Raw genomic sequence first — 24,539 nt, forward strand, 5'->3', positions numbered from 1 at the left:
TTTTTTTTTCTTACAGTGAAGCAAAATGGTCTAAAAAATATACGGACAGTCTCTGTATTTCAAGATACATTCATTAATCATACATTATTTGCTATAAAAGAGCCTTAAAAAATTTAGGATGAAAAGATAAAGGAAATTTGGGAAGAAAGAACCATTTTGATTTTGAAATTTTATTTATGTAATAACGAAACATTTTTATTACTTAATAAAAAAGCAAACCAAAATAAATTATTATCTATCATTATTAATGGCCCTTTTATGTTGGAAATCAGTTTTTTTAAAACATAATAAGGTTTATATGCAGGCTTATTATCTGAAAATTGCGTTTATAAGATATGAATGGGGTACATTTTTTTTTTTCAAAAATCGTTTCAACTCTTCTACAGGGCAGGCGTAAAACCTAGAATACCGAGTTTAGAACGCAGTTATCTTTTGTGTTGTAGGTGCTCATCAAAAGAAGATTTTTTTTTTTTTTACAAAATTATAGTTAGAGTTTTTTTTTATTTAAAAATATTCGCTTTTTTCAATAACTTTCTGTCTCTCTTTTTTTTAAACCAATATGATTATTACACCATAAAACAAGTTTTAAAAAACCTTTTAAATATCAATTTTATTCTCTCACAGTCTTTTTCTCTAAGTCTAATAAAGTTTAAAAAGTTTTCTTAAGTTTAATTTACAACAGTACATTTTCTTGCTTTAATTTCTGAGTATGTACAAACGCATTGGCGGCAATCGTAAACACATTTTTTTATGTACTCTTTATCACTTCTATATAATTAAGAGTAAACTTTTGAAATAAAGTAAAAAAAATATTTATTTTACAAAACACATTATTATGCTACGATTTTTCGGTGTACTTCAAACTACTTAAATATTTTTTTTATATTCTTTTGTCAGGAAACGCCAGCATCAAAGAAGATAATCAGCGCTACGCTGCATTTTTCTAGTAGCGCCGAAGCGGGCAAGAACTCAAGTAGCTTTATAGTGCTTGCTGCCTGTTTGAAAGTTTACAAGATGGGTAATTTAATTGCCTTCTAGTTCTATTACTTTTAAGATGTGCTTCTAATAAAACTAGTTTTGGATGATAAAAGTTGCCATTATAGTTAAATTTCGTTCTTCATTTGAAATGATATGCAAAATCCCCCCCTCTCCGAAATATATTTATTGTAATATATCACTCATCTATTGCATTATCAGAAATCCGTTTATAAAATTAAATTGCATGTCTGAAGAGACCCAAAAGATTTGTCATGTTTTCAGTATCTCATTTTTAATCTCTCATTAGAAGTTTTATGATATTATTGTTTTCGAAACTGGAAAAACTGAGCAGATAATATTTTAATTTATTATTATTTTTTTTTCATAAAATTTATTGAAGAAGTCAGGGAAAATAAAAACAGTGAATAAATACTAAGGATTGTAATTTTATAGTAATTATAATATATATATATATATATATATATATATATATATATATATTCAATGATAGATGTTATTTATTTTATATATTTTATTATATACATATTTATAATATGCATTTGATTATAATTATTATTAATATAATTTTTTTCAATAGTGAATTAGCAGTTTTAATTTAAAAAGCTATAGGCAACTAATTTGCATAAATCGAGATTAGTTCGTGTATTGTCATACTTGTATGACAAATATAATTGTACATGCAACTGTAGTTTTACAGTAATTATGGTTTATGCTGTATTAACTCATCGAGTCCATTTCCACAAAAAATAAAAAATATAAAAATTAGATTAAAAGCAAAGATAAAAAAAACAGCAAGATATTATATAGTTTACATTATTTCTTGTTATTTATTTTTAATTGACAAATCCTTTCAAGGTGAATTAGGACTAATAATAAATATAAAATCGTCTGAACTTCGGTACAAACTTCGGTTTCAGGTCTATTTTAACTGTAATGAAAGATGCCATCTGTTAATTGGAAAAAAATTGTCAAAATGCTTTTTTACTTTGATCTAAATCGAATTTAAGTTATCTATTAGAATTCTTCGCTTCATTGAAATAGAAACTCTTTAAATATTATCCTCAATATATAAGAGTATTCAAAAGTAAAAGTTAAAGCAAACAAAAACTCATTATTCTTATAAGCAAACTATATAAGATTTCAAGTTTTTCTAAAAAAATAATCAAACACAAAATTATCAAATTAGTATCGCGTTTAATGATTGCTAAAAAAAAACCTCATTGAAAGTTTCTTTTTTTTATTCTATTATTCGTAATTATGTTATTTAGATAAAAAATTCCCCACACATCTATTGCAAAGCGCATTCACTCAATTGCTACAAATCGCAATCATTTTTTAATAAAAACACCATTAACCTGCTGTGTGAAGTAACTGATTAAATCGCACAGCTTCTTGAATAGTATTCGATACGCGCTGCTTCCGTTAAGTTTCGCTTCTGCTCCTTAGTGTAAGACGCCCCCTGGCGGCGACCGAGAGCGGTCCGCTTGAATGGCGGAAAAGTAGCAGATGAGGTCCGGCTTTACGAAAAAACGGTCAGTTCTCGAACATCACTTCTGCCATGCGGATGCAAGCATGGTCAAATTCAATGCTTGTTTTTGAAAAATCGCTCATGTGCGAATGAGTGACCCTTGACAAAGATTATTTTGGATACTGAATATTTTTATCTGAAGCAAACTCTATTGAAAGGTAAGATTGCACAATCATTAAAATTTTTTTTAATAAGACTATAATATTAATCACTTAATATTTTTAATAAGACTATAATATTAATCACTTAATATTTTTAATAAGACTATAATATTAATATCACTTAATATTTTTAATAAGACTATAATATTAATCACTTAATATTAAGACTTTAATATTAAGTGAAAGTTTAAAAATTAAATATTTATATAATATTTATGGTGAAATATTTCTCAATATTTGCCTCAAGTTGTTAAAGAATTACACAGACTTGTTTTCAAAAATTAATAAAATTCTTCTATAAAAGCAATTTCAAGAATACATGTAAAATTTAAATATAAAAAAATTCCAGAAAAAAGTATATTTGAAAATTTTCTGAAATATTCACTTTTTTAGCTCATTATATGAATTTTAAAAATAAATATTAGTCTCTTTATAGATTTTAGATATTTGCTATTTTTTATATAAAATTAAAATTATTGCAAGTGGGAAAAAGTAAAAACTAAGAAGAATTATTTTAATCATTTTTGTATGTACGTAATTGGATATATATTGATCTAAAGTGTATACGTCTTAATAAAATAAAGGATTAAAAAAAATTTTTTTTTTTCATTTCATTAAAAATTTTTTTATCTCAGAACATATATTTTATTTCTTTTTATATATTTAGTTTTAAAGTTGCAGAGGAGGGAGAAAATAAGGCATTTCTTTTTAGGATATTTACTTATATCTTTCTATCAAAATGTCTTATTAACCATAATTTTCTGCTTAATGGCAATAATGGAGCTAAATTCATAGCTCCGATTTCCTTTGCCCAAATCAAATATTTCCAATAATTTTTATATGCGATAGTGTAAAGGAATGTTTTGGAAGTGGTAAAATTAAATGACAATTAAAAAGTATTTTTAAAAATAACTGACTCGTTGAAATGTGATATTATTTATAAATTGAATTTATCCATAAATTAGGATAATTTATAATATAATTGATATTTTATACAACTTTGATACAAATTTGTGATACAATTGAAATCTATCTAGAGCATATTATCGTATAAAATCATTTTCCTGCCATTTTAAAATAAAAAAAAATAGTGAGACGAACTTAACTTTTATTTTAAGAATTTTCCTAATATTAATAAATTTTTTAAAATATTTTGCAACAATAGTTTTTCCTGCTTTCATTCTTACATTATACTATTACAATGTTATTTTTTACTTACTACTTATTTTTAGTAAAAAATAACATATTAAACGACGAATCAAGCCAAACATTTTATAATACTACGGTGTTTCAGACTAGAGGTTCGAATTTCCTTTGATCTTTTTTTCTCTTACTTTCGATAATTGATAATGTAAAAATGTTTATATGACCGAGTGATAAGTATGAATAGTTATAAAGATTTTAATATAATCTACATTACTGATACTAAGCATTTTACGAAGAATATATCAAATGCTAATTGTTCAAATTTACTTAAGTTTTATAAATTAATCATTAAAATGACTTTTAATTTACGTAGAATAAAAAGACAAAATGTGGATTTTTGATAAATCAATGTTTCTTTGTCTATTTATTTAAAAAAAATTAACAATTAACAACATTTATAATTTTAACAAACAAGATTTATAAAACTGTGTTTCTGCCGCAGTTTTCAGTTTCTAAACTCTGGTTCCTATTTGATTATTAACATTATTTGTTTAATTCTACTAAATCAGAATGTGTTATCTACATTCTTGCATTCTAAAGAATCCGAATAATTATTTTTTAAATATAATATGCATTCTTGAAGAAATAAAAATTTTGTTTACTTCTTAAGTACCTTGAAGTTTAATGCCACATTTTATTTTTTCCAAAACAATAAAAATATATTTTATTTTTTTCCTAAAAAAATTATTTGTAAAATTTATTTTGTTTGTAATATAAAAAGAAATAAAAATGGTAATTGATATTTAGAAGTATTATTTGCTAAAATCTGCATTACTTGTTTTTAGACCTTTTATATATATTTATATATAAATAAATATACAACAGCAATAAAGATCTACATCTGCGTATTATTGCATTTGGTATGAATTCAGTATTTTTTAACTTTAACTTTTTGTTCGATACTCTAAGCAGAAAATGCTGTAATTCGGCACACTGAGATCTACCAGGAATTTACTCCCTAATAAGTATTTAATGCGTTGATTGCCTTTCTGTTCTTCCTACCCTTATTACTTAAAAATTATATATATATATATATATATATATATATATATATATATATATATATATATATATATATATATATATATATATACGGGGAAGTGTATACATATGCATTCTAAAATTCTAAAAGTTCCCGAAAACAATTTTCTCAAGCAGTGGGCATTCTACTTGATAGAAAATTATATTATATGCTCCTATGTTATTAATGATAAGCTTTAGTACTCCGCTAACTTATTCAATTTAAAAAAATATTTTGATTTGAAAGAATGAAAAAAAAGGATATCAAAGAAGAACAGATAAAAAAATATATGAAGTAATTATCTACGAAATATTAATTATCTCTTTTTTTTAATATTTATAATACTAAATTCAGGAAAAAAACATTAAACATATAACGATATAACGTTTTAAAACTTATCGTTTTTGTAACAACATTATTGTCAATATTATCAGATTAATTTCTTAAAATAAGATTACTTATATTTTATTTCAACATAAACCTAAACTTTCCAAACAGTAATTTTTTTGAATGGATACTTCTTGCCAAAAGGAAACTTTACTTCATATCTTATTCCCCCCTTAAGATTTCGATATCATTTATAATGTTCTGTGATCATGGCGTTCCGTGCAAAGAGTGAAAATTCATTTAGTTCTAGTTGATATAATAATCGGCAAAGCGGAACCGAAATGAAAAATGATAACGGTAAATGCAACGGATCATTGATCTTTTTCCATCGCGATATTCGTTGGAGACGACGGTAGGTGAAAAAATTCTCCAATAATTATGATCAAAGATGAGCAGTATTTTATGATTAACTCTAAATTGTTTCTAATCTTTTCTTCGTTGCGTTGAATCGTGATTTTAAACTTCGTTAATAAAAGCATAAGAAGACTCAATTCCTCATATTTCACAAACTATATGAATTCCTAGATGTCATAAAACACATAATTTTCTATAAATGAGTATCATTAAAATGTTTTTTATCATATTAAAACTTACAATGTCGAATTATTAAATGAAATTTATGTCTATGAACGTTACAGTAAAATTGTAAACAAAAATCACGAAGCTAAATTTTTGATCTGGAATAAATAAAATGAAGATATTAATTAAGTCGCAGACGATATTTGCATTTTAAAATAAATAATGATAAAATGATAGGCAATCATTATGATATTTTAATATTTTTTTAATTAAATGGTAAATGTTTGTTGGTTTCACACAGAATTAATCATTAATATTTAATATTTTTGTTTTGGCCGCTGACAGAGTCGATATTCACATGATATGCGTCAAGTGCTCAGTGTTACTTTAATTTTGATATCTATTTAGTTACTAGAATGGATATAGAGGACCGCATTTCTCTTATTCACTTATTTATTTTTTTGGTTCAGCAATATTTTAAAGATTTTTCCTGAGTAATAATTTTTGAAAACTAAATTTCGTCTCAAATAATTAGAAATTTTTCTTAGAAATCAAGAATATTGTAGGAACTGAATTGAAGGAAAAATTCGTAGTTTTGAATTGTTTTTAAAATTTCTTCAAGTTGATAAAATTTAAATATTTTATATTTTAATCTAGTAAACAGTTTTTGAATAAATGAAACTATATATTATTTTACTGAATATCGTTGAGTTTTGGAATTCGAAATTTATTACTTTAATTAAAGTGAAGGAATAAACTCTTGTAAAAATTTTTTATAAAAATGAAAATTCTAAAGAATAAATCACTAAAATGTACGACTCTTTTTATAGCTAATATATTACTAAATTCCCCGATAGAATTTGGCGATTTATAATAATTTAATCTTTAATGTAATCAGAATCTTTAATCAGAATTATAAGCAATTCCGCGATAATTTAAATGAAGAAAGAAATTTTTACTAGACTACAGTTAATAAACAAAATATAATTTCTTGCATATATTTTCTTTAAGTAAATTTATCCGTTAAATAACATGGTTGCCTATGGTAAAATTTTCTATAAGTGATAGTTTTAAGATTTTGCCATAATTTATAAGAGGCATTTTGCAAATTTAGATACTGATAGATTTTGCTTTCATTTTTTTGTCTTGAAAGAACATTGCTTTCCTTAAATTCAAAAATTAAGATAAAGATTTCTTCAAGTCGGGAAGATTAATATTATTTAAAGGATTATTATTTTTGAAGAATTTAATTAATACTAAAAAAAGGGGAGGTCATTGCTAATTAATTTAAGCATCTCATTCATTTTTTTTTCAGTACTGAAGCAATTCGTTGCTTGAGCTTAAATATATTCGTAAATAGTATTCAAGAATTCGTAAATAGTATTCTTCGAGTATTCAAGATTCGCATAATTATTGTTTACAGTTTAGAGTATTATAGCAATTTGCTGTAGAAAATTTTCATCTCTGAAAGACTCGTTTTTACTTTACTAGAGGAATTCGAAACTTATTCAACAAGTTATCTCGAAACGGTATTTCTGAGAAAGAAAGCTCCGGTTATTCTTAATAAATGGGTGCAGTTATAGATTTAAGAATAAATCATCTGTCCGTGGATTTCACATTCACTACGAGAAGTTTACCTAAGTGCATAGTTTGTCATCCTAATCACCAAATTCACTGCAACATGTTGCGCTACATGCGCAACATTTAAAACGATTCAATACTAGAATTTTTTCATATGATAGGGCTGGCATACTTTAACCCTTTCTAGGCCCGTGGGAAATATGCTTCCCACCAAATTTATCAATCTTTGTATAATTTATAATTTATTGGCATAAGTTCTGACAAATTTTTTTTAGAAAGACAGAAACTTAGATGCTTCAGTTTTTTATCTCACACCAAATGATGTGTCTTGAATTGTTACTTAATTATTAATTAACTAAACTAATAAATTAATCAAATTAAATGTATCTAATCAGCTAAATGAATCCCTTTTCTTATTCTAATTTCAAGCCTCAAAATATTTTAACATAATATGTCTAGAAAAAAATGGCACATTAAAGGGTTAATATCCGCGTATTATAAAAATTATAACACATAGAATATGATGCTTTATAGGACGGATTGCTAGAGCTATAGTTTGCAAATTCCTCATGTAGTTTCTTCTTTGGTAGAATTTTTTTAAAGGATTTTTCGAGATTTGTAAACATATAACGGAAAGTTTTAAAGACATTTAATTCCTTAAGAAGTGCCCTGGTTTCTGACTGCACTAATAATTTGAATAATAATTTATAAGATATTTAAAGTACAAAAGTTGTATTATTCCACTAAAAATATTTTTTTTCTATTAAAACCTGAGTAAATTTTATCCGAAAACAACTGTCATTAATAAACATCTGTAATTCTCACTTTGCATAAGAAGATTTTTTTAAAAAAATGCCTTAACATTTTTTTCTTCGTTATCTACTTTTAATTCGAGAATTCGACATTTGCGAAATAATGTTGGTATGTTTTTGTTTTCACTTTCTCTTTTCGAGCATTGCCTTCCGTAACAATTGCTCAAAATGCTACTTGCAACTTCGAGATGCCTGACATTTTTCTCGTGCCCAATTCATTTGGTTGAAACGACCACTTCCGACGTGTCTCCGTAACCGTAGCGATCACCCCACTCGATCCAGTTGCCAAATTAAGTTACTGGAAAGTTCCATTACGAAAGATTCCCTTTCAAGCCGTATTTACCTTTTCCGAATTCCTTAACAAGCGAAACAGTCCTCCGCTTTTGTATCGCGAGAACCCTTTAGAAACTTATTTAATCTGAACGCTGAGAGAGAGAAGGAGTGGTGAAACAATATTGCGAACAGCACAGAATAGAAGACTGCGAGGGATGGAGGCCTTTGTTGACTCCGGGCGAAGGAAGCAGGCTTTTTATTCCTTTTTCTATTTGCTTGTTGTTCTGGGATCGTTTTGTTAGCAATGGATATGCTCTTCGGAAATAACAGAGCGTAGATAGGATAAAGAAGTTGCTCTAAGGAAAGTTTTATCCTTCGGTGGGCGTTGGTTGCACCATGGTAAGAAGGCATGTTGCGCTCGGTGCCGTTTCTTTTAATCTCGAATTTCCGTTTTGTTATGAAATGTTTTTTGGTCTGCTTCTGGAAAAGTTGAGTTCTTTTTTAAAAATGAAGTATGAGGTTTTATTTTTTTTTCTAACCTTTTATCTACTATAGAAGTTAGGAAAAAAAATTTACTGATGTAAAAGTTCTACAAGTGTGATTAACAGTATCTTTTCAATTAATGAAGAAACTTTAGAATAAAGAGAAGAAATAACTTCCGAATTTCATTTGGAACAGAAAAAGCATTTGGAGAAGTTGATTACGGAAATAAATTCGAACTGTATTGAAAGGCAATTTATTTATGAATTTATAATTTATTATGAATTATTTTTACAATATTTTTATTTATTCAACTTCATTTGTTTTGATTTTTTTTCCTTCAGTGCTTGGTGACGAATGAGAATGTCTAACTAGATATCTATTACTTATTTACCTCTTTTCTCATTTAGAATTCATTGATTTTTACATTGCTAGCTAATCTATTATAAAATGTATACATGTCAAAAATTTCAATTTTTTTTCTTTCATCTTATGACAACTTTCTACTGTAATGAAATTTGTTTATTATGTTAAACTAGTGCGTCAAGTGACTAGCTGATTCATCGGGGATATTAGTTATATTTCACTTCAGATAAAGCGTTTGAGCATAACTTCACTTCCATGATTCCACCAAAATAATAATTGTTATTTATTATTATTTATTATTTAATCTAAGTCTTATTTATCTTATTTAAGTTACTTTTATTGCTACATGAACCTTTCTAATGGAGACTGTCTCATTACATTAGAGTTCTACTGAAAACATAAATGTCTGATTTATCATCTTCTATCTTTTGCGGTACTATAACTTCACATTTTTATTTGTGCAGTAAAACTGCACTGGTATTAAACAAAAAGCTTTTTCTCTAGTTTTCGACAATCGAAGAAAATTTCGCAATTAAATATTTAATGAAGCAATGAATTTGAAAATTCATTGAAAGAAAGGAAATAATATAATCTATTATTGGAAACAGGGTAAAAAATATTTTTTAAAAAATTACCAAAATTTAGGAAACTTTCGGATGGCTATTAATTATTATTATTAAAAAGAACAATTTAAAAAATTTTGTATCTGTATAAAATTTAATTTCGGGCAATAATATTTTAGAAAATTATTGTAGAAAACACCAAAGTTCAGCTTAGTTTTTAACTAATTAAAATTCTTATTAAAATTTCGGTCCTACAAGATATGCATGTGCCAAATTTGGTATCTGATCAATTGGTTTGGCTTGTAAAATACCAACGCACGCACGCACGCACGCACGCACGCACGCACACGCACGCACGCACACACACACACACACACACACACACACACACACACACACACACACACACACACACACACACACACACACACACACACACACACACACACACACACACACACAAACATGTATATTGTAATATTGTCTAACGTGAAACGAACTGCACTCCGAATTTTGTCTGTGTGATCAAGGCAATCATAGTGTTCGTAAGCAAAACGTTAAGCCCTCTTTTATATTCAAATTTTCCCTTTCTGATATACGAAATAGACAAAGAGAAAGTTTTGCAGTTTCAGTACCTAAAATGTAGATTTCTATCACTTTGGTATTTAATTTGTCAAAAGACTTGATCAATTAAGAGTTGCCGGTCTTTTAATGGAATGAAAGAAAAACAGACAACACATATTTGATTTTTTCCCCGCTATACTATACTCACGAGGGTTTTGTGTGAGGGGCTGTGAAAAGAAAAATCTGAATTTATGGGCTTGTTTATAGTTCAACATTTTTATTTAAGGGAAGGAGAATAATTCATTTACTAAGGAATATACGATAGCATTCTGGCGAGACAACTCCCTCATTTTTTTCTATCATTATTTGCATGAAAGTTATGATTATTTATAATCATTACAACTGTTTTGAATCACCCTGTATTTAAAAGTAATTGATGTATCTGAGAGGAACTTGGTTTAACACACCAGTATTCTAAATTTTAAATACTGAAGTCCTATTTCTAGAGTAAAAACTTAATTAACTGTAATGCATTTATTCTGAGGTGCTTCATTACGTAATAAATAATGAAAAAAATTACCTTTATAAGGAAAAAAATGGATATAGTGTATCACATTATTTTTCCTTGAAAAGATTAGATCTGAATTTCCTCCGGATATTTTAAGCTTGTATTTCAATTTGCTCTTATCAAATTTCGTGATAAATAGGTTGTTTAACATGCATGCAAGACATTTCGTGTACGTTTTACTATCAGGCAGAAACTATCGATTTACATAATAGATAGATACATTTCGCTATTATATGATAAACACGATCTATGGCAAAAATGTTCCCTACCCGTCCCCCTCCCTTTTTTTTAATAAATATAATGTTGATGGAATTTGAAAGCTCCTACGGTAGAATTCTCTAAATGAATGTGAACTCTTTTGCTGCAAATATTTTGTTTGATAATCATATAACAAGATAAAGATTTTCCTAATTTCTAAAGATGAAAGTAGGAAATATGAAAAAAAGGCTTTTTTTATTTTATCAATATATAGTTATTAATTTAAGCACCTGAGGATGATAAGTCACTCTTATTTCAAACTAAAATTGTAATTGCTGAAATAATGTAAAAAAAAAATGAAAAATTCATCTTCATCTATGCCATCTGTGTCTCTTAACATTTTGAAAACAATTTTAGCTTTACTTTTGATTTTTACTTTCAAATTTAAAATTTCGTCGAACACTTTTTTAAAACAATGTCCTTAACGAATGTAGTGTGTCAATTTTCTATTTTTTCTCTCAATAAAATCATTTCTAAAGAGTTTTATCTCAAGTATATTTTTTAGATGACAAAATACTATGAGCAGAACTTATTTATATTCATTTGAAATAACTGTAGTGCCTCCACCCTACAAAAACTGTAACTTTTTTGAATACTGATTAAAGGTTTGCAAACATCCCCCCCAAAAAAACAATGAAATAGGGTGAAAAGGAACTTAAACAACAACAATAACAATAAAAATTCTTGAATATTGGTGAAATCACAACAAGCAGATACTACAGTCACTAGTATCCATATTTCTCTGCAGTTAAGTTTATGAAACCCTTTGTGATTCACGTAAGAATCATAAATTTTTTGAAAAAGTTCATCTCATATCGCTTAAGAAAATTAAGAGACACACTAGATTGAATAGTAAATTATATTGCTTCCATTCAATGACTACAAAAAAAAACGTAAAATTATGGGATCAAAATAAGATCTACCATTCTGGAAGTCAAGCAAACGAAGATTTCTTCATTAACTGGAATGATTACTCAGCAAACTACTGCAAAATCTTTTTAACTTTCTTTCCAAGATAGTAGCGACTTTTTCGATAAATAATCTAAAGCAAAGACCACCAAGTTGCCGGATTACTTTCAGGAGCCTTGCATAAAAGATTCGATTTAAATATTTTATAAATCTCGTTACATAAATTAAAACACAAGAAAATAAACAAAGACTTTGTTTAAATATGGCATTGCAGAAATATCTTAAAATAAGGCAATGTAGAAATGGGGGAGAAAAATGCGCCGAGTGAAACAAAAATATTAATGTGGATATTTCAATTTTTAAAAATAGATATAAGAAGCGGAGGTCGCAATATATTTTATCCTCGGGGGGGGGCACTTATCGTCTACAAAACTCTAAAATGTAGAATAAATATTACACAGAATTATTGATTGCGATTTATCCAAATTTCAAACAGTTCCGATTGTGAAATTGTCATTCCTAGGAAAGAAAAGTGGACAGAAAGATTAGAAATCCTGTAAGAGTTTTTTATTTAAGGCGTTAAAATCCCTCGAAAATTTTTATTTTATTTGTGGGCTATTATTTTGATCAAAAGTTTTGATTTCTTGGTATTTGTAATTTATGAAAAGTTGCTCTTAAATATTTTATATAGTCTTCTCTGAACAGTTTTTATCCATTTCGATATTTCCCATGTTAACATTCAGCAGAAAATCCCCCCCCCCCCTCGAATAATAAATTTTACTACTTCCTGAACAGAATCACCTTTCCTATTTTCTCGTATACGTAATATAGAGAAAGTATAGTAATCAACAAAAAATTTGAACTCGAGGGTTTGACGAATCTCCACGCTTCACACCTCACTAAGTTGTGAAAACACATTTTTGCGAAATGTCCGTCTGTCTGTCTGTGACAAAGATAACTCAAAAATGCTGTGAGCTTGTTGGAATTTGGTATATAGTCTTTACACCAAACTTGCAGAATTCTATCAAATTTTGAGTAAAATCTGTTCAGAGGAAGTCCGTCTGTTAGGTTGTTCGAATATAAATTAACACGATTATTACAAAACAGAGAGAGCTAGATAGATAAAATTCGGTACACAGATTTAACATTTGTAGTGTAGATATTTGTCAAATTTTGAGCCAAATCCGACTAAGCGTTGATTATCTGTAGGTCTGTACTTTCAGAAACGTAACTCAAAAACGTAACGCCATAAATATATCAAATTTGGTATGAGATTTTGTGATTACTAGTGCAATTTTTTGCCAAATTTGTGTTGCAATCGGTAGAAAAAAAACGAGTCTGAAAAACAAATTGGATTTTTGGGTACTATTAATGCACGCTAGAGATTAATCGCCAAATAACTCGCCAACGAGGACACAATAGATTCAGTGAAAATGCTAAATCGACTTAAAGTTAATAATTCATAACTATTATAAGAGTAAGGCGCTCTCTGGCATAACAAGTTTATTAGAGAATATCCGAGAAAGTTTTCCACTACCGCTGGTTTCTCATGTGTGTGAAAAAAGAATTAAAGTTTTCGGATAGCTGCATTTATTACATTTGAGGCCTTAGAAAAGTAAACGATTATTATTTTTGAGTCTAAAAAGGGAATTTTAAAAAAATAAATACTGTATAATGTTAAACGGATAAATTAAAGGATCAATGAATAGATGATTTGTTGTTGTTTCTTATGGCACTTGCCACTGACAAGCCCGCTGTTACGAAGACAGCGATTTAAACCTGAGGGGGAACGTCTCTTATTTTTTATAGCAGCGCCAACTAGGGCCAAGAGTACGACTTTGCCACTCACGCATCATTCATTCGCTTGCACAACCTCTTTTTACAGGAGGGCACATTCACACATCTCACAGATAGAACAACAGAAGAACAACCATGCCCAAACCGGGACTCGAACCCGGGACGCCCAGATCACGGGGAAGACGCGCTACCCCTATGCCAGGACGCCGGCAGATGATTTGTAAAACTCATTAATGTATGGAGTCTTTAATATCACAGGATATTCCTACAAGAAGTGACAAAGACCTGGGACGACCACCATTAATAAATCTACAAAGTAAACTATTTTATATATCAAATATTAGATAGCTAAATAATGATAAATGATTAATTAATTGGTCAACGAATAGATAATTTGCAATCCTCATTAATGCATTCGTCTTTGGTATCACTTGATATTCCAAGACGAGGCGACAAAAGCCTTGGACGATTGTCATCCGGGAATCTACAAAGAGAATTTCTTTAAAAATGAGATCCAAATGATATTAAGGAGATTAACTAATTGATCAATGAATAGATAATTTGCAAAACTCATTAATACATCCAATCTTTAGTGTCACTTAATATTCGAACAATTGTCGACAAAGGCAAATGGAATAAATGCTCCTTTGTGTCGCAAATGAAGGTGAAGTTTATGCATTTGAAATAACTTCCGAACTCACAGTGGTGCTCTAAGAATAATTACTTCCACGGATGAGATATACCTCGAGCCGAGGCGGTCGAAATATTTTTACCAGCACACACACACAAAAGCGCAAAGAGAGTTTCTCCTGTTTAACCCATTGTTCAACTCGCTCGCCTCTAATCAAATCTCTGTGTGAATACTTAATTCAAACGAATTTCTCCCTGGAGGTCCGCTAATCGGGCCGTTAACGCAAAATGTAATCACAGCGAAGATGCCCCAAGAGGTACTAGCCAAGCGGAAACTCTCCAACCCATAATGGATGAAACCGAAAAAACGAGTAGGAGGTCGACTGATTCCGTGCTCCAGGAAAATGTGCAAGATCATTAACAAGAGAAACTGAAGCAGTGTCTACATGCAAGATGCAGATTTACAAGCTCATTATGAACTCTCTTTGTTCACACGTCCCAGACATGGCAGTTCGCCATTTTTTTTCACGTTGCCACCACCTTAATATTTTTTTTTCTTTGCCAGCATTTAATTATTCCATCAGACGATTTTTTTCCCATCAAAGAGTATTTTCACGGATAAATTTTAATTCAGAAAAATCCATGACGTGTGTGTGGCCTTTGCATTAAAAATAATGTAATAAAAAATAGAAGGGGGTGGATCGAATCGTGAATGCATTCTAATTAACTTCATGATGGAATGAATATAAATACGAATTTTGATACAAAGATTTATTTACAAGGCAAAATTTTAAAATGTATGGTGAAAATATATTTAAAAAAATATTATTACAGATACTATGATTTTCTAAACTGAACTTAAAAAAAACCAATCAGTTAACTGTTGAAAAGCAGCATTCACCGACCTCTTAATTAGAATCAATTTCAGCTTTAGATAGAAATTGAAATATAGATAAAACAATTTTATTCATTTGCTTTCAACGATTAATATGTTGAAATCAAAATGTGTAAATAAATTATGTATACAAAATCACAAAAAAATATCATTATACACATATGTTTTAAATAATCATAAGTGAAAATTCCATAAAATATAAACTACTCTGTGGGTTGTATTTTTGCTGAATCATTTCTGGCAGTTAAAGTTCATCGATATAGACAGGAAATTTTAAGTTATAAACTTAGAAATCAGTCGCAAAACAAAATCTTGATACGTCATAGTCATATGATTCCTAATAACTACGCTTGCCCTCTAAATATGTAAATAAATGATACTATGGTATATGGTATAATCCACCTAAGCCTATTTTTAACATAGACTTAAATACTATTGCTTTTATTTTAGACAAGTTTTCTCAGTAAAAAAGATTAATTGTTCAATTTTAAGAATTTATAATGCAAAAGATAACGACATGACGTTTACTGCAGAATATCTTTTTTTCAAATTTTTCTGTAACAATTCTATGCTATTAAAAGCGTAATCGAAAAAAATCTTAAAGAAAGTTTATTAGATCATATAATAAAATGTATTCTTTTAAATATATGCATATGTATATTTACTTATTATCTTAAAAAATTAAGAATAATCCAATAAATAATTTAAATAAAATAAGATAAACACATTAAAAATTCGAAAACACTTTACTGCAATTTATGTCACTCTTATTTTAATATAAATAGAAACTGATAATAAATAAAGTATTAAAGTAAAGTTTCATAAAAAAAACCTTACTTGTTCAACTATTTTCTAATCTAAGATCTGGAATCATATAACCAAAGAAAGAATAAAACAGACACGGAACGGAAAACAATGATTTTAAATGGTAAAAGAGTTTATCCTACCACTAAAGCCAGCGCTACACGATAGGTCGAAACAAACATTTGACCTTACCTTACGTTTGAGTGAAATGAGCCGTCTATTGCAGAGACAAGCATTTCAAGAGGCAAGGTGAGGTGGATGTATGATCAATTCTGATTGAGTAAACTCTGAAACAGTTGATGGTGGGAGATGGTGCCGGAGTGATGATAGTGTCACGTTTCAGTTTATTAATTAATAAAAAAACACCGAGATGTTGAAATTGATTTTTTAAACCAGATTGCATGGTTCTTCTGGATCTGGTTAAATTTAACAGATCCAGCTGAAAAATAATTCGTTCCATGTAGTCCAGCATTTACAGAAGCGAATGGCTAGCTTTGAAATTTCGAGTCTTCCTTTGACTCGAATGTAAAAAAATTGAAAACCGCCTAAACATGTTCCAGCGCGAATATTCAACGCTTGCTTTTAAAAATATAGATTAATATACAGCCACGTGATGTTACGTACTATCAAGCATCCAGTGTTCTAAGTTATTCGTTGTACTGAGCAATGTTGCCTTAAACATCGAAGTTGAGGTATCAAGAGCTTGTATGCTGAGCTAATAAACTACAGTTTATGATTGAATCATTTCTTTGGTTCTGAATAAATATTCGAACTTCAAATCGGAAACATCGTAATGTAATAAAGTTTCGGATTAGATTCTTCTATGCTTAATTTATTTTTAAAAATGAGTTTTTAATTATAGATATGATTACAGGTGCACATAAAGAAGTGTAATCACTTGGGTATAAATATAATACTTAAACAATGAAAAGCATTGCTGTAAAATATCCTTTTAATACTTCTTAAAAAATTATTAAAATTAGAAAATAAATCGCAAAGAAGTAAAAATGGTACCAGTGAAAAGCTAACTTTTTGTATTTTAAAATGATGCGAACATGATTTTCTGCCAATAAACTCTGAAAATATTGAAAAAAAAAATCAAAATTTTTATTAATTTTTTTATTAAATTAAAATTTGATCTCACTCAACATCTACTACCCAATTGCCTGACAAATTTGGTAGCTGTAGGTTCAACGGTCTATCCCGTAAAGAGTTTTAAACCATTTTTGTATCAAACATTTGCAATTTACAGATGCCATCCAGTCTATAAAAGTAATCATGTGGAACTTCATAATGTCTTCTAATTAGAAAAATTTGTATTTAATATTTTAACTAAAAAACTTTTAAAATCTTGGATACCCAAACATTTATATGCTACAAATAACTCGGGAACTTCTTAAATTTTTATAAATTCTATTAAATATGTCACATGAAAGCTATTTAGTGGAAGAAAAAATTCCTGTCTACGAGGTTTCCTAGAAAACTGGTACTTAATTTCCTGTCTGGATTATTTAAAGTCTTATTTCCCTTGTGGCATGGTATATTTATAAAACAGCGTGCTTTTCATATTTAGGTTGAGAAACATGGTAAACACCCAAAATGATATACATGCATTTAAAAGTACCAAAAACATTATAAGGAAGTGCGGTTTTTATTCGTTTTTTGGACTGAAGCAAAATAAGTTATTTAATTTTATTTTTACGGTTTCCTGCTGAATTAAACAAGATGCAAGCATTTATTCTATTTAAACAATTTTAACACGTTCGTTGCCAGATTCAAGCGGGTTATTCAGACTATCGTTTCATTAGATAAATTCCCCTATTTGCTATATCAACTTTATTTAAGAAGGAAAAAGTGCAAATAACAAATGATTCACGCGTCAACCAACATGTTAAAATGATTTTCCTTTTATGAAAAATTAACTGTTTTCTTACATAGAGAAATTTCAAATATTTTTAGAAATTATTAAAATAGGGTTCTGGTTTGTTTGCTTTTAAAGGAAAAAATAAAGATGTGGTTAGTTTGAGGAGTTGAAATCTACGCCATATATTTGATTCTATGATTTGTTTAGATTTTATTACGTTATTTTAAATATTCATTTACCCTTTATAATTTTTAAATGTATTTTTTGACATAACATTTTTTTTTAAACTTAATCCGAATAAAGATTTTGTCTACTTTCTGCAATATATGGCTAAAATTTGGAGAAAATATCTCAATATTTGTTGAAATTTATAACATAACAGAAAGCATTTTGACTCTAAATAGTTTAAACATTATCTGTTAAAAAAACCACTAGACATACTAAAAATGTCTATTTTGAATGCAGAATTTCATTCAACAAGCATAAGATACATATTTTTGATAACGTTAAGTAGATTATTTTGTGAAAATATGATGTATTTTTTAAAATTTTATGTTTTTAATTTTTGAAGGTTTATTTTTCTCGAAATTATTGAAAATTTTTTTTATTCTATGTTTTTAATTTTTGAACAATTTTTTTATAAAATCCTTTAGAATTTGTTTCTGCATTCCTTTCTTTGGGAAGCTGCATTTGTTTTTATTTTTATGTATATTACATTTTAATTTATTTGCAACTTTAAAGGCTATTTTCTTAAATTATTTGGTAAACTCTTCAGTTATAAATTAAACTCTAATTCCAATATTTTTGTTCAAATTGGCTATAATAATTTCTCAATATCCTCCTCAGCTTTTAAACAGAAAAACAAAGAATCTGTTTATTTAAAAAGATTTTACAGTTATTTTAATAATTCATAATTTATCAGTCGGGCCCAAAAAATATAAAAAAAATGAATAAAAATTCAGCTTATTTCGAGTTAAGAAACTAGATAATATATTTCTTAAATTGTTAGTGAAATATCGAAAAATATCTTTGATAAAATTCTTAACTAGAAAGTTTTTACCTTATATCTCTTTTTAAATATTTTAAAAACACTGTTCTGAATTTTTGTTCTGAAAAAGTTTTGCTTTTTAACTGATATATTTTTGTGTCATAGATTTTTTCAATCTATTTTTTGCAATAATTTAAAAAAAAAACTATAAGCATCTGAAAACATTTTTCAAAAAAATTCGTATTCGAAACTAGTCACAAGATAAGGTAGCACATTTCTTCGAATATGCTGTTTTACACTGATCTCGTTTTTTCTTCTAAAACACGATGCCCTGCAGTTAATTGCTGTGATCTACGCTGACACCCTTTTTGCCTCCTTTACATAGTAATTATTAACAAGGATGTTTTCATCGTCTATTAGTAATCATTATTCTTCAATGCGCCGAGCGCGTGCCGAGATCTTAAAAAATAGAGCCTTTCGCCCGTTGCTTTTTCCTCGACGACTGTTAGCCGAATATTTCGATAATTTGGCCTTGTTTTCAGTTAACTAATTATCTCATGATTACTAGTTTCGCAGATGGTGACCTTTCGATGATTCTAATCTTATAGAGCGTATATTTAGAGCAGAATAGCTACTCCCCGAATGTAGGAGACAATGCTTTACTTCTTGAAATTTGTCGATAGAATTACAGAAAAGTGAATGTTAAAACAGTTAAAATAATTTTGTGAAAATATTATTAAAGTATGCGATTACGTTTGGGACGAAAACTTTTTGAAAAATGTTATAAAATACATATTATATATGTATATATATTGAAAGTAAAAACATCTATAACAGAAAAATACATCAGCGAAAAGCAAAGCAAAGTAAAAAAAAAAAAAAATGTTATAAAACGATTTTTAAAAAATCCAGCTTAAAGTCTTATAAAATCGTTTGTCCACAATTCTACCTAGAGCTTAAAAGACATATTGCATAGTTCTAGAGTTAAGAAATAAGTTATATATCTATTCAATTTTTACATGGCTTTAAATGATAAATAACTTGAAATTTTCATTTTCATTCGCACGATGAATTATTCAAAAACAATTATAAAATCTTTTTAAATGCACAAATTGCCTATTCTATAATTCAGAATATGTAGAACAAAGTAAGAAATTTCAATACCAGATTTGAATAGGAAAAAAAAAAAAAAAAAAAAAAAAAAGGTAATATGCAAGTTATTTGCAAGAAAATTTTGTCAAAATTTAGAATTTGTGAAAAAAGCATTTAAAGATGTAAAATAGCATTAAAACATAAGTTATGGAACTATAAATATTATTATAACTTTGTAAAGAATGAACTCTGAAACGAATTTAAATCGACTTTGTCGAGAAAACTTTTTAAAAATCAAGAATATTGAATCCCTAAAAAATGGCAATAACTTCACCAAAAAAAAAAAAAAAGGTAATAGGCAAGTTATTTGCAAGAAAATTTTGTCAAAATTTAGAATTTGTGAAAAAAGCATTTAAAGATGTAAAGTAGCATTAAAACATAAGTCATGGAACTATAAATATTATTATAACTTTGTAAAGAATGAACTCTGAAACGAATTTAAATCGACTTTGTCGAGAAAGCTTTTTAAAAATCAAGAATATTGAATCCCTAAAAAATGGCAATAACTTCTCCAAAAAAAAAAAAAAAAAAAAAAAAAAAAAAGGTAATAGGCAAGTTATTTGCAAGAAAATTTTGTCAAAATTTAGAATTTGTGAAAAAAGCATTTAAAGATGTAAAATAGCATTAAAACATAAGTCATGGAACTATAAATATTATTATAACTTTGTAAAGAATGAACTCTGAAACGAATTTAAATCGACTTTGTCGAGAAAACTTTTTAAAAATCAAGAATATTGAATCCCTAAAAAATGGCAATAACTTCACCAAAAAAAAAAAAAAAAAAGGTAATAGGCAAGTTATTTGCAAGAAAATTTTGTCAAAATTTAGAATTTGTGAAAAAAGCATTTAAAGATGTAAAATAGCATTAAAACATAAGTCATGGAACTATAAATATTATTATAACTTTGTAAAGAATGAACTCTGAAACGAATTTAAATCGACTTTGTCGAGAAAACTTTTTAAAAATCAAGAATATTGAATCCCTAAAAATTGGCAATAACTTCTCCAAAAAAAAAAAAAAAAAAAAAAAAAAAGGTAATAGGCAAGTTATTTGCAAGAAAATTTTGTCAAAATTTAGAATTTGTGAAAAAAGCATTTAAAGATGTAAAATAGCATTAAAACATAAGTCATGGAACTATAAATATTATTATAACTTTGTAAAGAATGAACTCTGAAACGAATTTAAATCGACTTTGTCGAGAAAACTTTTTAAAAATCAAGAATATTGAATCCCTAAAAAATGGCAATAACTTCTCCAAAAAAAAAAGAAAAAAAAAAAAAGGTAATAGGCAAGTTATTTGCAAGAAAATTTTGTCAAAATTTAGAATTTGTGAAAAAAGCATTTAAAGATGTAAAATAGCATTAAAACATAAGTCATGGAACTATAAATATTATTATAACTTTGTAAAGAATGAACTCTGAAACGAATTTAAATCGACTTTGTCGAGAAAACTTTTTAAAAATCAAGAATATTGAATCCCTAAAAAATGGCAATAACTTCTCAAAAAAAAAAAAAAAAAAAAAAAAAAAGGTAATAGGCAAGTTATTTGCAAGAAAATTTTGTCAAAATTTAGAATTTGTGAAAAAAGCATTTAAAGATGTAAAATAGCATTAAAACATAAGTCATGGAACTATAAATATTATTATAACTTTGTAAAGAATGAACTCTGAAACGAATTTAAATCGACTTTGTCGAGAAAACGTTTTAAAAATCAAGAATATTGAATCCCTAAAAAATGGCAATAACTTCACCAAAAAAAAAAAAAAAAAGGTAATAGGCAAGTTATTTGCAAGAAAATTTTGTCAAAATTTAGAATTTGTGAAAAAAGCATTTAAAGATGTAAAGTAGCATTAAAACATAAGTCATGGAACTATAAATATTATTATAACTTTGTAAAGAATGAACTCTGAAACGAATTTAAATCGACTTTGTCGAGAAAACTTTTTAAAAATCAAGAATATTGAATCCCTAAAAAATGGCAATAACTTCTCCAAAAAAAAAAAAAAAAAAAAAAAAAAAAGGTAATAGGCAAGTTATTTGCAAGAAAATTTTGTCAAAATTTAGAATTTGTGAAAAAAGCATTTAAAGATGTAAAATAGCATTAAAACATAAGTCATGGAACTATAAATATTATTATAACTTTGTAAAGAATGAACTCTGAAACGAATTTAAATCGACTTTGTCGAGAAAACTTTTTAAAAATCAAGAATATTGAATCCCTAAAAAATGGCAATAACTTCTCCAAAAAAAAAAAAAAAAAAAAAAAAAAAAGGTAATAGGCAAGTTATTTGCAAGAAAATTTTGTCAAAATTTAGAATTTGTGAAAAAAGCATTTAAAGATGTAAAATAGCATTAAAACATAAGTCATGGAACTATAAATATTATTATAACTTTGTAAAGAATGAACTCTGAAACGAATTTAAATCGACTTTGTCGAGAAAACGTTTTAAAAATCAAGAATATTGAATCCCTAAAAAATGGCAATAACTTCACCAAAAAAAAAAAAAAAAAGGTAATAGGCAAGTTATTTGCAAGAAAATTTTGTCAAAATTTAGAATTTGTGAAAAAAGCATTTAAAGATGTAAAGTAGCATTAAAACATAAGTCATGGAACTATAAATATTATTATAACTTTGTAAAGAATGAACTCTGAAACGAATTTAAATCGACTTTGTCGAGAAAACTTTTTAAAAATCAAGAATATTGAATCCCTAAAAAATGGCAATAACTTCTCCAAAAAAAAAAAAAAAAAAAAAAAAAAAGGTAATAGGCAAGTTATTTGCAAGAAAATTTTGTCAAAATTTAGAATTTGTGAAAAAAGCATTTAAAGATGTAAAATAGCATTAAAACATAAGTCATGGAACTATAAATATTATTATAACTTTGTAAAGAATGAACTCTGAAACGAATTTAAATCGACTTTGTCGAGAAAACTTTTTAAAAATCAAGAATATTGAATCCCTAAAAAATGGCAATAACTTCTCCAAAAAAAAAAAAAAAAAAAAAAAAAAAAGGTAATAGGCAAGTTATTTGCAAGAAAATTTTGTCAAAATTTAGAATTTGTGAAAAAAGCATTTAAAGATGTAAAATAGCATTAAAACATAAGTCATGGAACTATAAATATTATTATAACTTTGTAAAGAATGAACTCTGAAACGAATTTAAATCGACTTTGTCGAGAAAACTTTTTAAAAATCAAGAATATTGAATCCCTAAAAAATGGCAATAACTTCACCAAAAAAAAAAAAAAGGTAATAGGCAAGTTATTTGCAAGAAAATTTTGTCAAAATTTAGAATTTGTGAAAAAAGCATTTAAAGATGTAAAGTAGCATTAAAACATAAGTCATGGAACTATAAATATTATTATAACTTTGTAAAGAATGAACTCTGAAACGAATTTAAATCGACTTTGTCGAGAAAACTTTTTAAAAATCAAGAATATTGAATCCCTAAAAAATGGCAATAACTTCTCCAAAAAAAAAAAAAAAAAAAAAAAAAAGGTAATAGGCAAGTTATTTGCAAGAAAATTTTGTCAAAATTTAGAATTTGTGAAAAAAGCATTTAAAGATGTAAAATAGCATTAAAACATAAGCCATGGAACTATAAATATTATTATAACTTTGTAAAGAATGAACTCTGAAACGAATTTAAATCGACTTTGTCGAGAAAACTTTTTAAAAATCAAGAATATTGAATCCCTAAAAATTGGCAATAACTTCTCCAAAAAAAAAAAAAAAAAAAAAAAAGGTAATAGGCAAGTTATTTGCAAGAAAATTTTGTCAAAATTTAGAATTTGTGAAAAAAGCATTTAAAGATGTAAAATAGCATTAAAACATAAGTCATGGAACTATAAATATTATTATAACTTTGTAAAGAATGAACTCTGAAACGAATTTAAATCGACTTTGTCGAGAAAACTTTTTAAAAATCAAGAATATTGAATCCCTAAAAAATGGCAATAACTTCTCCAAAAAAAAAAGAAAAAAAAAAAAAAAGGTAATAGGCAAGTTATTTGCAAGAAAATTTTGTCAAAATTTAGAATTTGTGAAAAAAGCATTTAAAGATGTAAAATAGCATTAAAACATAAGTCATGGAACTATAAATATTATTATAACTTTGTAAAGAATGAACTCTGAAACGAATTTAAATCGACTTTGTCGAGAAAACTTTTTAAAAATCAAGAATATTGAATCCCTAAAAAATGGCAATAACTT

At 27.2% G+C, this 24,539-nt stretch overlaps 1 protein-coding gene across 2 annotated transcripts in view; it reads left to right on the top strand.

The window, feature by feature from the left end:
* The first annotated feature begins 967 nt into the window (after nucleotides 1-967).
* The window catches only part of LOC129963442 (uncharacterized), a 186,532-nt gene continuing 162,960 nt past the window's right edge, over nucleotides 968-24,539 (top strand). Inside the window, exon 1 of one of the 2 annotated variants that reach the window (XM_056077808.1) lies at nucleotides 968-1,018. In XM_056077808.1, the coding sequence (XP_055933783.1) occupies nucleotides 1,015-1,018 (4 nt within the window). In that variant the 5' untranslated portion in view covers nucleotides 968-1,014. Of the gene's footprint in view, nucleotides 1,019-2,522; nucleotides 2,686-24,539 lie in introns of those variants that run through there. The other variant, XM_056077809.1, reaches the window with a different exon arrangement.

This window comes from Argiope bruennichi, chromosome 3, assembly GCF_947563725.1.
Source record: "Argiope bruennichi chromosome 3, qqArgBrue1.1, whole genome shotgun sequence".
NCBI classification, from domain to species: domain Eukaryota; kingdom Metazoa; phylum Arthropoda; class Arachnida; order Araneae; family Araneidae; genus Argiope; species Argiope bruennichi.